Source organism: Columba livia, chromosome 7 (genome assembly GCF_036013475.1).
Source record: "Columba livia isolate bColLiv1 breed racing homer chromosome 7, bColLiv1.pat.W.v2, whole genome shotgun sequence".
NCBI classification, from domain to species: domain Eukaryota; kingdom Metazoa; phylum Chordata; class Aves; order Columbiformes; family Columbidae; genus Columba; species Columba livia.
The window spans coordinates 12,238,573-12,253,578 of NC_088608.1; the positions used below are offsets into that span (position 1 = coordinate 12,238,573).

Consider the following 15,006-nt stretch of genomic DNA (forward strand, 5'->3'; position numbering starts at 1 on the left):
CCTTTCCCTTGTACTTTTTGAAACATTTAAGTATGCCGGGGTGGACTTTTTTAACCCTTTTGGAGAGCATAGGACTGGGTTAAAGCCTCCTCTCTTTACAGGAACCAGGCTGCTAGCAGCAGGAGCAGCGTGACCTGTTTGTTGTAGAGGTTTTTGGGAGCCCAGAGCTGCAAACAGCTCTCTCCAGGCAGACCATAGGCACATTAGCCCAGTGCCTCTCCCCAGCGCTTGACACCTTCACCAGTGGGTATAGTACCAGCAAAGCCCTCCCCGGCCCCTCCAGCCAGCCAGCTCAGAGTCCCTTGTTGGGAACTGCAATGGGTTTGGCTCATCAGCGTATCGCGATCTGTTTTATTTTAATCTGCCTATACAAGCCTAAATGCAGGAATAGATCAGATTAACTTGGCTGATTAAAAACATCCTCTTCTTTATCGCCTCTGACAGCAGCAACCCTTTATCGACAGTCTGAAGACAGTTTTCTCAGCCATAAGTTTTCTGCCTTGAGGGTTCATGGTTTTTGTTTTGTTTTGTTTTCCAGCAGAAGTTTTCTACATTTTCTTTGAGAAAAATCAAAACATTTTGATTGAAGATTTTTCAGCCATCCTTATGCATTAGATGTGGTGGCAGGCAGTCCTGGCACATCAACATCTGCTCCTTCTCACTGGATTAAATTTAATATCTGGTGTGTCTGAGAGCTAACCCTCCCTCAGAGCTCTGCTGGGGTTGGCTCAATGAGACATACCTGGCTTGGAGAGAAGAAAATAGCTCCTTTTATGAGGGTTTCCAAATGCTTTTCCAGAATGACCCTCTCATCATTTTATCCCCTCTTACAAATCTAACTTCATAATACCCTCCAATGAGGCTCTTGGGAGGACAGTGTTATAAATTGCAGCTCAGTGAATCTGCCACTCACTGCTGCTAATATACTGTATTTATCCTTGCTGCCACAGAGGCTGTGGCAGCGAGAGGAGGAGAGAAGCAGAAAAGTAATTACTTCCCGCTCAGTTTGTCACCAAATCCCTTCATCAACCCTCTCACGTCTCTCTCAGCTGCATTAGCGACTCGCCGCGCTCTGCCGTGACGGGGCTGGACTCAGCAGTGCTGGTGTGACTGGGGCATGAGGATGGGGACAGGGCTGGATAACACAGGCACTGGGGGCCCCTCGGTACCCAGCACGCCCTGGGCTGTCCTGTTTGCACGCACCAAGCCCCATCAGCCTGAATGGCTGCTGCTTAAATGCTATTAGGGTCCCCTAGTCAAGATGTGGGTTTATTTCAGCCAGGAAGTCTGAACCCAAAAGCATCCCCAGTGTAGAGTGTCTTCTCTGGGAGTTTTGTTTTAAAAATATCCCGCAAAAGTTACAGGTATGAGAGAGCCCAGTGTTAAAGCCTCTCTCCCAGAGAGGACTCAAACTCCACATCCTCATTCAGCAGTGTGGATCAGCCAGACACTGAGTTAAAAGCAAAGATATCAAGTCATTAAATGGACTCAAAATTAGGCCAGTTTTCTGGTTCATGCTGAGATTCTCAGGAACAGCAGCATCTTCCTGAGACCTGAAATTAGGTAGGATGTCAGAAACCTTTACCTGGAGCATATATTAAATTGAAGACAAATATTTTGACCAGCACCTGATGGACCATTTTACTGTTTTTCTTTAAGTCCTGCAAGGTCAAATAAAAGGCCAACAGGAATGGCCATTTTCCTCTGGGAGGTGGTGGATGCGGGGACCACTTGTGACATGGTGAAGGTACTTAACTGTCCTGGCACTGCTGTCACTGAGCTGTCATGCACTGAACCCAGTGTGCCATGTGATAAATTTGATGCACTTCACACTGAAATTGATGCATCACCTTTGGAATCAAATTTATCACCTCTTCCGTCACACGCCATATACTGAATCAGAGTCACCACCTACTGAATTAAAAACTTCACATGCAGTTCACATCACATCATAAATCAGGCCAAAATGGAATTAAATGCATTGTATGCTAAGAACTCATTAATCACCCCATAAATTAAACATGGGACAAGCATCTTTGGCTGGATGTGCCCAGATACAGCCCAGAGTCCACTGGGGAAAACATGACACCATTGAAGTCACTGAGGGCTTGGCCATTAATTTCAGTTAGTATTTTTAATGCCAGGATCTACCATGTACCAAGTCCAGCTTTGTCTTGGACCAACCCAAAACTTGGGTACCCAGCAGCTTCTGCTGTTAGTGACTCTCCTGTTGAGCCATCCTCTTGCCCCACTTGCAGGTTCAGGCAGGAGCCTAGAGGAGAAAAGCAAATCGGACCCTGGCCCTACTCCTGCAAGTGGGAATGGCAGCAAGAGGACGAGCGGCTTTTGCAGCCCTCGCTGGCAGCTGCCTCACAACATTGCACACACGCAGCACCTCTCATCTTCAAAGGACCATGCATTGCAAAGGGCCAGGCTCAAAGTCACAGCACCCTTGTTGTTGGAGGGAGCACCCGTCTCCTAAGCCCTCAGCAGGGCTGCAGAGCTCTGGGCTTGGCTGTGGGGGTTGCTGAGTACCTGCCACCCCTTTTGCAATCTTTGGACTTCAAGGCAACAGGAGAGGGAAAAAAACCCAAACAAACAACAAAACAAACAGTCTCAGGAATCCGTCTGGTGCCAGAGCATCTGAGACAGTGCAGCCCTTGAAAGCAGGTGTTGTTAGTCCTGTGTGACAGACAGGACATGTCAGCACAGAGCAATGGGTACCAGCTGCCCAAGGCTGAAGCTGGAGACTGGAGCAAAGGTAAGGCTTCAGAAATTCTTACATAAAACCAGGATACTATTTTCTCCTTTTTGTTATCTACATTAATTTTAGCTTTTCTGATGGCACCTCCCTGTGTGCTCTCACAGCACAGCAGCCCCCTGCCCTGTCCCCGTTCCCCAGGGAATGGTGGGACAAAATTCCAGCTCATCTGAAGCACGATGCAGTGAGATACACCCTTGGATCCAATCCACAGTCTTCCCTTTTATTTTCCTATTCATCTGGTCCTCTCAAAATCTGCTCAGGAGCAATTAGAGCCTGTCAGCTAGAAGCTGATGCAACTTCTATTTAATTAGCCCAGCAGCCAATAAAGATCTCATTCATCAATATCTCATGAAAGGTGTGGTTGGTGGGAGGGACATTTCTCATTTCTTCCCTACATCCAGATGGCTGCAGAGCATCTGTCAGTGATCCAATCACACGCATGGACTCATGTGCACATCTGAGAAGATCAAACAGGTGGGAGACATCTGTCCAGAAAGCAGTTACGGGAGAAAATAGTGCAAGACTGTCCCAGATACTCTATTAGCAAGTCCCATTGGTAACTCAGTCTCCAGACCATGGCCAACCTGGGCAGCAAGTGACCCTGGTGAATGAGCAACTTCGGAGGACTTTTCCTCTTCTGACCCATTTTGACTCCCTTCCAGCAACAGGAAAGGGCAGAGGTGTGTAAAAAGGACAAATTCCAGCAGGATGAATTGGGGGAGGCCTGAAAAAGTACGGAGTTTGTCCCACACCTGCTGCCTTTTCCCTGAAGTGGGATAAGAGTCCCTCTCACTGCGCTGCCACACTAAGAATAAACATGTTAGGGATGGCAAAGCAGGAGAGAGGAAATTAGTACCCAGACTAATTAGATCCCAGCAAAGTTTTGGGGTGTTCAATGTGTCAGAGAAAGTCTGTGGGGTGATACCCTCTTGGGCTGAAAGCTTCTCCTTGATTTGACTGTCAGGGTATCAAATACTTGCCTGACCTCCTACCAGACCGTCTGAGCAGGATACATTTGAGTTGGGCTTTCCCCAGAGCCTGAGCCCAGTGGCCAGGAGAATGGGGGTACTGTACATCTGTACCTGGGTGGTCTCTGTGCTAGCCTTGTGTCCCAAAAAGGAGAATTCAACAGCTCAGACCTGCATGAGTGGGTCCCTGAGGGAACACAGTGTGCAGCTTCACCATCGTAATTCATTGAACTAAAAAAAAAATAAATTAGTTATCATAGGGCAGTTCATAGATTACAAACATGAGTGATGGTATCTTCATAATTTATGAATGAATGAAAGCAGCTTAATAGTTTGGTTCCTTGTGGCTGGTTTGATTTGTGCTACATGGCAGTTGGTATAAGCAAAGCAGGTAATTACAGCCATTTTACCCTTGACGTGTCCAGCTAGTAGACGCACTTCATGAATTTGCACAAAGGCTGTGTTTTCTCAAAGCCTTAACTTCCAAACGCAGGATAGGACTGCAAAAGGACCCACACTGATAGCCACATTCCCAAGCTGGGAGATGCTTGGGGACCAAATGATGGGCAGTTTCTTGCTGCTGCCTGGCACTTCTGCAAGTTGCTGTGGTCAGCAAATCCCCCCTGGCATTTGCAGAGAAGATGCCCATGCTCAGCTCAGGTCATCAAACAGTTCCCCAAACCACCCAGCTCCTCAGTAATTATTAACAGGAACATCCTAGCTGGCATATTACCGTGATTCATGCTGTATCAACCAACTGGAAAAGTGTGATGCAAGCCCTAAAAAGAAGTGAGGTGAAAACTTAAATACCAGGCTAAAATGTCCATATAATGCGAATCATTCCAGGGTTGAAAGCACATGTGCAGACATGCTCAAATACAGAGCTGTACCACGCTCTGGCTGCCGCCAGTTCCAAGGGATGTGTTTAGCATGAGGCTGTGGTTTTACTGCTTATCAAATAAAAAGTAATGAAGTAACACTCTTTCTATTAGCACATTATTTCAAGCCAAGCTGTAGTGCCTGCCTACTTTTACTCTGTTCCATCAAGTTTTGTTTGATTTGGCTTATTTTTGCTTAAGACCAACATGATATGCTACACTCAGAATTGCCAACTTCAGTCATTTTTGCTGGTGTGATGTTTGGTATTTCAGAACTCCCAGGGGCTCCTCTTTTAAGGAGAGCGTCAGATTTTTTTTGCATTAAATCAAAAAACTTGTGGCCAAATCAGTTGTGGAGAAACTTATGTGTGGCATCCAGCTTCCTAAACCCCAAAGGCAAATAAACAAACAAACAACAACACTCAAATGTGTTATCCTTTAATAATTTGTAATTTTCGAACACTATTCCCTTCAGGGACCCAACTTTCTGCTAACAAAAGGTGATTTTACTTGAGAACAAATGCACTTCTCATCTCCACAGCCTGCCTCACACACCAGTGAATTCGTGCATTGTGTATGCAAAGCCCACGGTCAGAAAACACAGGGCAGAAGTGGCCCAGTGCCCAACACGTGCTCCAAAGGGACTGCTTTGAGCTTGCTTTGTTTCTCTATTCTGGTACTGTGTTTTCCCCTAGAAGATGTCCCTGCCTCTGTGGCAGCTTCTCCGCTGGTTAACAAACCCTTGCTTACACTCTGGGGGATGCATTATCTGTCTTTCCCATGGGGTGTAGCACCCTTCTTGCTTCACCTGCAGCCTCCTCCACCAAGAACAACCACCCCAGGCAGATGCTGGGGCTTCAGCCCTTTTCACACCCTTTACCCTGTGCTCAGAAGTGGAGCAGGCAGAGAGGAGGCTGCTGCAGAGCACGGATGTGTTTCACCAGCCCCAGGACCTGGACTGAATGCTTCCCAGCACCACCTCCAGTGCTTTACTGAGGACCAAACCTCTCTTCTATGGATGCTCAAGGTGGTCTCCTTGCTCCCGTGTTTGTGCTCAGAGAGGACCTGTCTCTTAAAGCACTTACACTCCAAACAGACCCAGCAAGCTCAGGGCTAGAAGAGAAAAAACAGCTCCTTTTGGCACCTCTTCACATTAAGCTTCTATATTTAAAATGACTACATAAACTAGGAAATTAATAACAGGTCTAAGCACTTTACCAGGCAAATCCGATTTCTGCTTAGGAGAATTGGAGGGAATAAAGCTAAAAAAATTGCTTCAAGGATGAGATTTAATTCAAAGTGCCAGCTCTGGTTCTCCTACTGCATTTGTAGGTTTAGAGAATAAACCTGCAAGCAAACAATTGTCTTAAACAAGATCATCATTAATCCTGAATTCAGCTGTCCGAAAGGCTGAGATTGCAAACTAAGAGGGGAACAGGGAAAACCTGGTAATTTGTTTGTTAAATATTTGCAAACTGTCATATCAATAATGGATAAAAAGAAAATTTTGGCCCTCCAGAGCTGATGTATAACAAAAATCTTTGCTGTATTGCACCTAAACTATTATCAATACCACATTTATTATTGTAATAGATGAAAAACAAGCTTCCTGGCTGAAAAACAAGATCAATTTGTGCTTAAGCTATTTGGACATACTCTGAATGCTGTAACTAAAATGCAGCATGAATGTTCCTAAAGAAAACAAACAAACAAACAAACAAAAAAAAAAAAAAAAAAAAAAGGAAAAAAAAGAAAGAAAGAGAAGAATAGTCCTACTAAAATTACATATGCCATTCAGCTCTGACTCAGTAATCTGAGAGGAAAAAAAAACAGGCAAATTTGTATTTTTGTGTCCAGTCAGACACTTCTCAGATTCAGGGCTTGATGCAGAGCCTAAGCTAACAGAGTTTTTCCTACTGGGTCAGGATCCAGCCCCCAGCATGAGAATTTGATGCAAGAAGTCAGCCTAGATTGCACTGAGCTCCCTGTGCAGGTCAGGATTTTATTAGAGTCCAGCAAAGAAACCCAGCTGAGTTCTGTTTTGCTGCAAAGACAATTGTAGTTTATGGAGGGAAAAAATCTCAAGCAACTGTATAAAGAGATAAAGAAGCCACCTATGTGAAAGGTTTCACTCCTGGAGCAAGTGCCTTGGGGATAGAAACTGTAGGAACGACGTTCACCTCTCCATCCCCTCTCCTCTCCCCACAGCATTATCACAGACATTAAAACCTGCAGGAGACAAACTTGACTCTCACCTCTCCCAGCAATTAGAAGCTCACAGACACTTCCCAGGGACTGCCTCCCACCCTGCAGAGTTGGGCTCTTCTTTTGTTCTGATAAAGAAGCGACTAGTGAGTTACAGCAATCTCCTGGTAGCTCTCTAAATAATTGCATTCTCTTATGTCTTTTAATCATAAGCCCCACGAGGCCCATAATACCACACATGCAATCCAAATTGGTCCATCAGCTCATTTTATCAAAGGGGCCTAATTTAATCTCAGTCTTTGATGGAGACAGGAGCGGTCAAAGTCTGCCCTAATGATTTGCTACGTCTACTTAGCTTGCAGATCTGTGGCGTGAAGGGCGCTTGGACTCCAAGCACAGCATTGATAAGCGGAAGCCAGGACGAGGAACACAAAATTGGCAAGAGCTTGACAGTCTGAATCAAGAGAAACCACAGTGGAAACCTGGAACAACAGTGGAGACTGAAGAGGCAAAATAAACCTCGTGATGGGTGTTACAACAGGCAACATCATGAGACTGGTCAAATGAATTGTGGGAGGCAACAGCTCTCTCAGAGTGAATGTCATTACCATTAAACACCCACCAAGGAAGCAGCCAGAGAAGATGAATCCAAGCAAGAAAATATAGAGCCAGAGGGAAGTAGGAGCAAAGTGCTGGGGATGGCAGAGCTGCTCTGACCCGGCAGTGTCCCCTCCCAGACAGAGCACATGCAGTAGGCATGAGAGCTCACCTTTATAGGGAAAAGTGCCTGCTCTTCCTCTAACAAGCTGAAAAGGGCCTCAAAACTTTCAGAGTTGAGCAGATTCAGCCTAGGTGCATCTTTTAGAACCACTGAGATGACAACTTTTCAGCCCAGTAAGTCACTGGGCCCCAGGAGGTGTAATATAGTGACACAGGCTAAGAAATGCTGTGCAGATGGAATCAAAAACCCAAAGGAATGAACCCAAATCTCTGGCTTCAAGAGATGCTGAACAACAAACAGCATTAGGACTAAGGGCACCAAAGATAAGGTTTCTATGGAAAAGCTAAAGGCCCAGGCTTCTCTGGAAAAATGAAGGTTGACAGAAGAAGACCGGAGCAGTGTTTAACTCCAGAACTGTGATGGATGTGAACACAGTAAAAAAAAACAAACCAAAACAACAACAAACCAACCAAACAACTAACCAACACCACTTTACTAGACAAAACCAGCTGGTTCTGGAACACTCAATGGCTTTTAACAGTTTTCAGCTCAAACAGAAGAGGGAACTCAGAACGTGCATTACAGGAGCTTAGGGAATGCTCCACACTGTGAGAAATGAAGAAAAAAGCCCTTTGGTTTTAACCAGCATGTACAGAAGAATGGCGCAAAGAAGGGCCAAAGAGCTGCTCTGGTAGGGATGTAAACGATTTTGCTGGCACCATTAGCTCAGAGAGATTCTTCATGTCACTAGGGAAAGTGGAAGATGGATGGACCATCCGCCTGCAAAGAGTCAAGGCCATTTAGTTATCTTATACAGACAGGACAAGTGCTCAGGACAACCTTTGGGAAGAAAAATGAAAGAAAATCAGTGATATTAGCTCCAAAAGTAAAGCCACAGGCAGCAGATAGCAAAGGGTGAAATCCAAACGTTACCCAGGCTGGCTAATCCCCACAAAGGGACTGGCTGGTTACAAATCTGACTAATCCTTGGTTGCATAAGGGATGCAATTTTTGGAGAAGTGGGGGACTTGAATTTAAGTAAAGCTTCCAGGAAAGTGCTCCTGGGTGGGCAGAGTGGGAGAACCCCCACCTCTCCATACTCCCAGGCAGCAACGAGGTGAAGGAACCACGCAGCTCCCTGGCCAGCCCTGAAACAACAGGGCAGCTAACGACACTGGACATGAATGAGACAGGAGGAGAGAAAAGCAAATTAAATGCATTTTACGTAATGAGGGAACTTTCTTCTGTTTGCTCTGCAGATTTTGGTCTGTATAAAGTGTCAGCAAGCAAAGATAGCGCTGACACACCATGAATGGCACACGGGTGGGCTGGTCAGAGCCTCCAGCACAAGTGGGAAGCTGGAAAGACCAGCCTGACCACAAACAATGTATGAACAAAGGCCAACTGAAGCAGGCTGGGGCCACCAAGGGCCACAGGCAGCAGAAATGGACACCCCATGGCTGGTAACAGCAGTGTGTCAGTCCAGGGGTCCCTGCAGCTTGGCACAGCACAATGCACGGCTGACTGGGGGCAGCTGGCTGGGCACAGAACAGATCAGAGAGACACAGAGATGCTGGATTATCCCTTCGCTTCTGTAGGCAAATCAGTTCAAAAGATATATAGGGTCATACGATGCTGTGACAAGAGGCCAGAGCCAAAGCAAGCCAGGGAAGATGCCTTGTTATCAGCAGACATTTGTCTCTGTGTGATTTCTCCCCAGACGTGGTGGTCCCGTGGGTGAGCAGCTTTTCTGGCTGCAGGAGAGTAGGCAGCGTCATGCAGAATGGGCTGTTGCTGGCAGCAGAGACGCTGGATGAGAAGAGGAATAAGCAAAGTGATGAGGGCTGGCAAAGTCATCAGGGAGAAATCAGAGTGATGTCTGGGGAGAGAAGATGAGCACATGGGAACAAGGAGCACGGCTGCTAGAGAAGGGAGTCATTTGGAGCCAGCTTGGGAGTCTGCAATAAGAGGAAAACCAAGTTGCAGCTTGGGAAGGGTTTGTGGCTTCCGCAGTCAGTTCAGCTTCTTCACCTTACACACATGGGTAGATTGAACAGGACAGGCCAAGCAGACTGAACAACATATGCAATGAAAAAATAATCTAAAAAGTGATGTTTGCTTCATTTTTGTTGTCTTCAGCTTGACTGCTAGTTGCCACGCTGCTGGATTCCAGCTGCAGCTCTTCATTGCTCAGACTGAACTGCTACATTCTGGTTTAGGTTTTAACTTTCTATAAGCACATTAAAAACTTAATTAAGCACTAAAACAGTGCTTTAGCAGGTTTTTTTTGAGATTTTTGCTACTTATTTTGTTGATTTAGTGCTAGAGTTAGGTTATGGTTGGACTCAATGATCCTGAGGGTCTCTTTCAACCAAAACAATTCTATGATTACAAGTCTCTCTGGGTCTTTAGTTTTGGCCTAAATTTAGACAAACTCTGGCTGAGCCCTGCAGGAAAACTGCTAAAACTGTTCATTAAAAATGGAGATCAAAGTTTATCAGCTGATAGTGGGAGCCTGTAGTGTGGCTGCTCTGCATCCTGACAGTCCTCTGATCTACAGATACTAGAGGCAGATTAATGCAGATTCACTAGTAAAACACAGCATGGAAAGACCTTGAGAAGATGCAGCAGCTCGTTGATTCAAAACCCACTAAGAAACAACTTGTTTAATTCCTTGTTGCAAAAAAAAAACAAAAGAAATACAACACGGAGAGATTATTCCTCTTTGTGTGAAGCTGGCTAAAACTGCCCATTAACCACCCCTAACTGTAGCTCTCCCTCCTGCGCTACCACCATCTGTAATACATTGTCAGCTGTTTTTTCCGTCCCCAGGGGAAGCCAAGGTGGTGGCTACCAAGGACGGGGGGGGCATCACCACGAACACAGCTGCCTCCTCGTCCAGTCGCTGCAGACCCACCAGTGCAGATCTCTATGCTGGTTTTTGCAATATTCTGGAAAAAAAATGAAATTCTCAAGGCATGAGTGACTAACTGCACCGATGGCCTTCCACCACCAGTTAGGAGAGTGCTTTTCTGAAAGGTCTGAAGTCATTCACTATTTAATCATCTGAGCTTTCCACTTCTACCATCTCATTTTCTCTCCAGTTAATTCAACACAAGGAATTTCAGCTGTTCATTAAGGAGCTGGGAAGACCTTGACCAGATAGCCCTTTCTTTCTTCCTCACTTTCACAATAAAACTCACAACCAGATCACTGGTCAGGAAAACCCCATCTGCACCAGGGCAAGCCCTGCCCCAGGCTACCTTGCCCAGCCCCATTTGGGTCTCCAGAGAGGAACCAGCTCCTGTTTCTGGCCAGGCTCCTGTGTCCCAGCCAGTGCTGACAGCACACACGAGCTGCATCGGAGCCAGTGCCATGCATCCCTCTCAGAGCCCATCTTCTGGAATCCTCCAAAACTCATCTTCTAGAATGGTGGGGCTGTGAGGAAAGGGAAGAAAAAAATAAATGCAAGCCCCTTGAGCTGCACAGAGCAGCTTGCCATCTAAAGGCATTTGACTGCCTCAGAAAAGAGGTAAATTTAGGAAACCTACAGCCAATAAGTTGTTTTGCTGAGTTTGAAATCTCATTTTTATGCTTAGCTCATGCAAAGCTGGAAATAACACTGGCCACACTTACAACCTGCTAAGGGGAAAAAGGCGTTAAATTACAGACAGTGCAACTGAAGGGAAATTTGCTGCACAAAAAGACTAATTATCAGAAAGCATCCTTCAGAAAAACACACAGATAAACATATTTTCACAGTGAAGCCAACCCCCTGCAGTCTCCAGGCTTGTGCAGGCTTGTGCAGCAACATACCTACAGATCCCCACCAGCTCATTACTGACTCTTCGCTGGAAACTATAATTGCTGTAGGTCAGCCTCCAAAACAGCTGGTGTGAGTTGTCCCTAATCTGCTCCAGGGCAAACTCCACCAACAGCTGAGGCTCCTTTCAGTGTCAGGCAAAGCTGAACAGTCAGCAGGCTGCTGTTTTTCTGTGGAGGTTCACACAGCTTTGCATAGACTATAACTTTTTTGGCTTCTCCTTCTGATCCTGAATCAAAGAACCAGGAGGAATAAGGAACGTTGTTCTAAAAGTGGGTGTAAAGAGCTGTGCACAGCCTGATCTCTAAGCTAACCATAGGAAGAAAACCCCAGAGACCTCTGTGCTCCACAGGTTCAGGTACTAAATCTTTGATCCAGTCTTGAGTCCATTTTAAAGTGATGAAAGGGCCCTGGATGGAGCTGTGGCTTCAAAATTGCTATGCTGAATGTGCTATTTTGCCACCTTCTCCTGCTACAGCAGGGGCAGCTCTGCATGACAGACCCCAGCCTGCTCTCGGCTGCTTGTCAGCATGCCCGGGGGAAATCCCTCCAAACTGCTAGTGCATTTCAAATAAATGGGTCAAGTCAGCCAAATCTTACAACTGCAGCTGAAATAGTGGGGAAGGATCACACCAGCAGCCCCAGAAGGGGACAAAGCTTTTAAGAGGTGATGATGAGCCAGAGAGAAGAAGTAACTCTGTCAGCTGGAAAAGAAACATGAACTGAGCCTTGCACTCCCCTGGGCAAGCAATTCCCCAGAGGGGCTGCACAAGCAGCCTCCAGCCTCATGTTAGCACTTTATTCATAGCATCGCCTTCCTGTTCTCACCCCAGCATTATGGTGATGGTTAGGAACATGGAGAAGTTTGGAAAATGGCAATCTGGCATCAGGAATCTAAAAAGCAGATACAGATGACATCCTAAATGTATCTTTTATGAGTTTGGAATGGTTCCTTTAAATTAAGCTTAGAGTGTGTGACAGCTTCTGGTAATGCCACCAGTAAGGAAATAAAACATAAATATCAAGTGGTTCTTGAGCATATGTACTCTTAGAGATCATGTCATCTGGACACCTTGCTTTCCCTCATGCCACTCTGAGCTGTGATGTACCGAGTGCTTCCTAAGAAAAGTGCTCCAATAATTTTCAATTGTTGCTTCACCACATATGCCCTTGAATACAAACACACTTCCAAATTCAAGGCTTATAAAAAATTAAATGCTCCAATAATTCTAAATTGTGTCTGTTCAGTGCTATTGGAGCCTGTCCATTCCTTCAGTTTGGGAATTTTTGTTTTGTTTGCAGGGGGGAGGAAGAAATGCTTTCTATTAGTACCTCAAATTGGACACTGGTCAAACAGCATCATAGCAGAATGACTCAGCAGGCTCTGAGCTGATTCACCATGTGCCATAAAACAGGATTAGGAAAACAACAATGCCTGGAGGAGAAAGAAGCCAGACAAAGAATGACAGCAGGAGAACAATACCAGAAAGGAACAGAGGAAATAATCCTCACTTGGCTTCTGAGGAGCAGGTTGGATGACCTAATAGATGGCTTTGAGTACCCTTCATTCCCCACTGAGTCATAGAATTTGGCCACCTGGATCCAGCCACCACAGCTTAATAAATGGCTCTGCACTGACTGAACCACATGAAGTGTTTCTGTGTGCACACCCGCAGCCTCGTGTCATTTATCTGAGACCACGGTCCCCCTCAGGCACAAGACCCAGAAGCTGTTTCACAGCAGGCAGGAGCTTACGCAGAACTTGTGGCAGAAGTTCGTGGTCACTTGGGACAGGAAGCAAAGGAAACAATCTGAGGTTGCAGGTCTTCTAGTTATAAACTAAAAAGTGGGGCTTTCTCAGTCTTATTCAACATCACATCCAAGGTGGCACATTAAAGTAGCAGAGATGTCAAGCTAAGTGTAATCCCTAGCACTGTCCTGAACAGCAATGAAATTACATTTGTGTTTCATGATCTCCTGAATCAAAGCACCAGTGACCACCTGTGGCCAATGCCAAGACGCAAGAGGAAACATCACTTAACATCTATTCTCCATGAACCTGAAAATCCTATTGGCCACCCTGTTGTAAAATAGGCCATACCTGTTACAACTGCGACCTTGGAGTGACAGGTGAAGACAAGGACTCTCTTAGGAGTTTTAGTAGATCAGCAATGACTGAATTACTTCTATGCAGAACACAAAATCACAGCTTCATGCAACCGAGGAAAATCAGACAATTATATAGCAATTCCAATAAAATAGCTATATCCAAAGTTTGGTAGAGAGACACAACAACAGAAAGGAAAAAGAAACATCTCCTATGCCATGGTCTCCTCTTGTAAACAGAAAAAATGATAAAGTGCATCCTTGTTTAATTCACTGCTGGATGCCTGAAATTTTATAGAAACTGCTGCAACATGTCTCCCAATGGAGAATAACTGAAGCATGAGATAAGAAATCAGCCATAACCTAACAGTGGCAGGTGCTGTAAAAGGAAATGCCCAATAAAGGCTTAATATATAGAAAGATGACAAATAACTGTCTGGATTTCTGAAATAAGAAAGCATAAACCAATACTGTAATCGTATCTAATCAAAGAACATCATCAGTTGCTAAAAACTTATGGGAAAAAATGGGTATTGGACAAATGGTTGCATGAATATCTTCTTCAGTAGTGTTTTGGGAATATTTTAGCCTGCAGAATTTAATTCCCTGTTATTACTTCTGAGCCTGGAGGCAAAAGTCATAAATCAGGACCATTCATAACATGCAATAACAGGGTGGAAGTACTCATAAGGAGAATTACATTATTAAATCCTTTGGGATTGTGTGTAACACTTCCAGTCCTTGATGATAGCATTAAAAATTCTTCTGCCAGTAACATCTATTCTTCCTTAATTCCTATTCTGGGTGTTCATTATTTTCTCCCAACATCTCAAATTTTTGCTGTCATATGGCATTCCTTCCACCCTTCCTCCCTGCTGCCCTAAATATAAGTTTAGAACAAAATCACAGGAAAGCATTCCATGGTTAAAAAGGATGGGCAGGTTTTAAATTACACTGTATTTACTCATAAGGGCTTTTAATACCAGAGGAGTTTTCCCAGAGAGTTCTGCTCTGATTTCAGGACCCCCCATTGTTTTTATAGAGGGCTATTTGGTCCCATTTAGAAGGTGGTTACATTTTGAGTAATAAAGACTGCAATGCTATAAAATAAAATAACGTTGTGCCCACCCTTCGTTTAACCTCCCATCTACTGAGTTAAAAAAAAATAGAATGCCAGTGTTAGAGTTTTGTTTTCTGAGTAACGAGACTAATCATGTTTCCTCTGCTGCTTGCAGTTTCTCTCTTTTCTTCCTTTTCTTCCAGGTCCTTCGGATCCACACTGACATAGAAATATCCCATGATGGAGAAAACAATGCACACAGCAAAGAGGAGAACAGTGAACAAGACAAATTCAGCCCACTAGGAAAGAAAAAAGAACAGCAGGTCAGGAGACCCCAGACACTCAGTCTGGAGGATTTCTCTGCACTTCCAAGTGCTTTTTAAAGCGCTCTGTGAAAATTACTTTTCCACTTCCAAGATTGCTTACATGATATAAACTTTCTCATCCTTTTTGCCGGTAAACCCATTTACACATAATGTAA

General features: G+C 44.9%; 1 protein-coding gene across 5 annotated transcripts in view; it reads right to left on the reverse strand.

Annotated features, from left to right (window-relative positions):
* Positions 1-5,032: 5,032 nt before the first annotated feature.
* SLC15A2 (solute carrier family 15 member 2) overlaps positions 5,033-15,006 on the reverse strand; it is a 62,897-nt gene continuing 52,923 nt past the window's right edge. For all 5 annotated transcript variants that reach the window (XM_065070532.1, XM_065070533.1, XM_065070534.1 and 2 more), the window contains one exon: positions 5,033-14,824. In XM_065070532.1, coding sequence (XP_064926604.1) covers positions 14,645-14,824 — 180 coding nt within the window. In that variant the 3' untranslated portion in view covers positions 5,033-14,644. The remainder of the gene's footprint in view (positions 14,825-15,006) is intronic.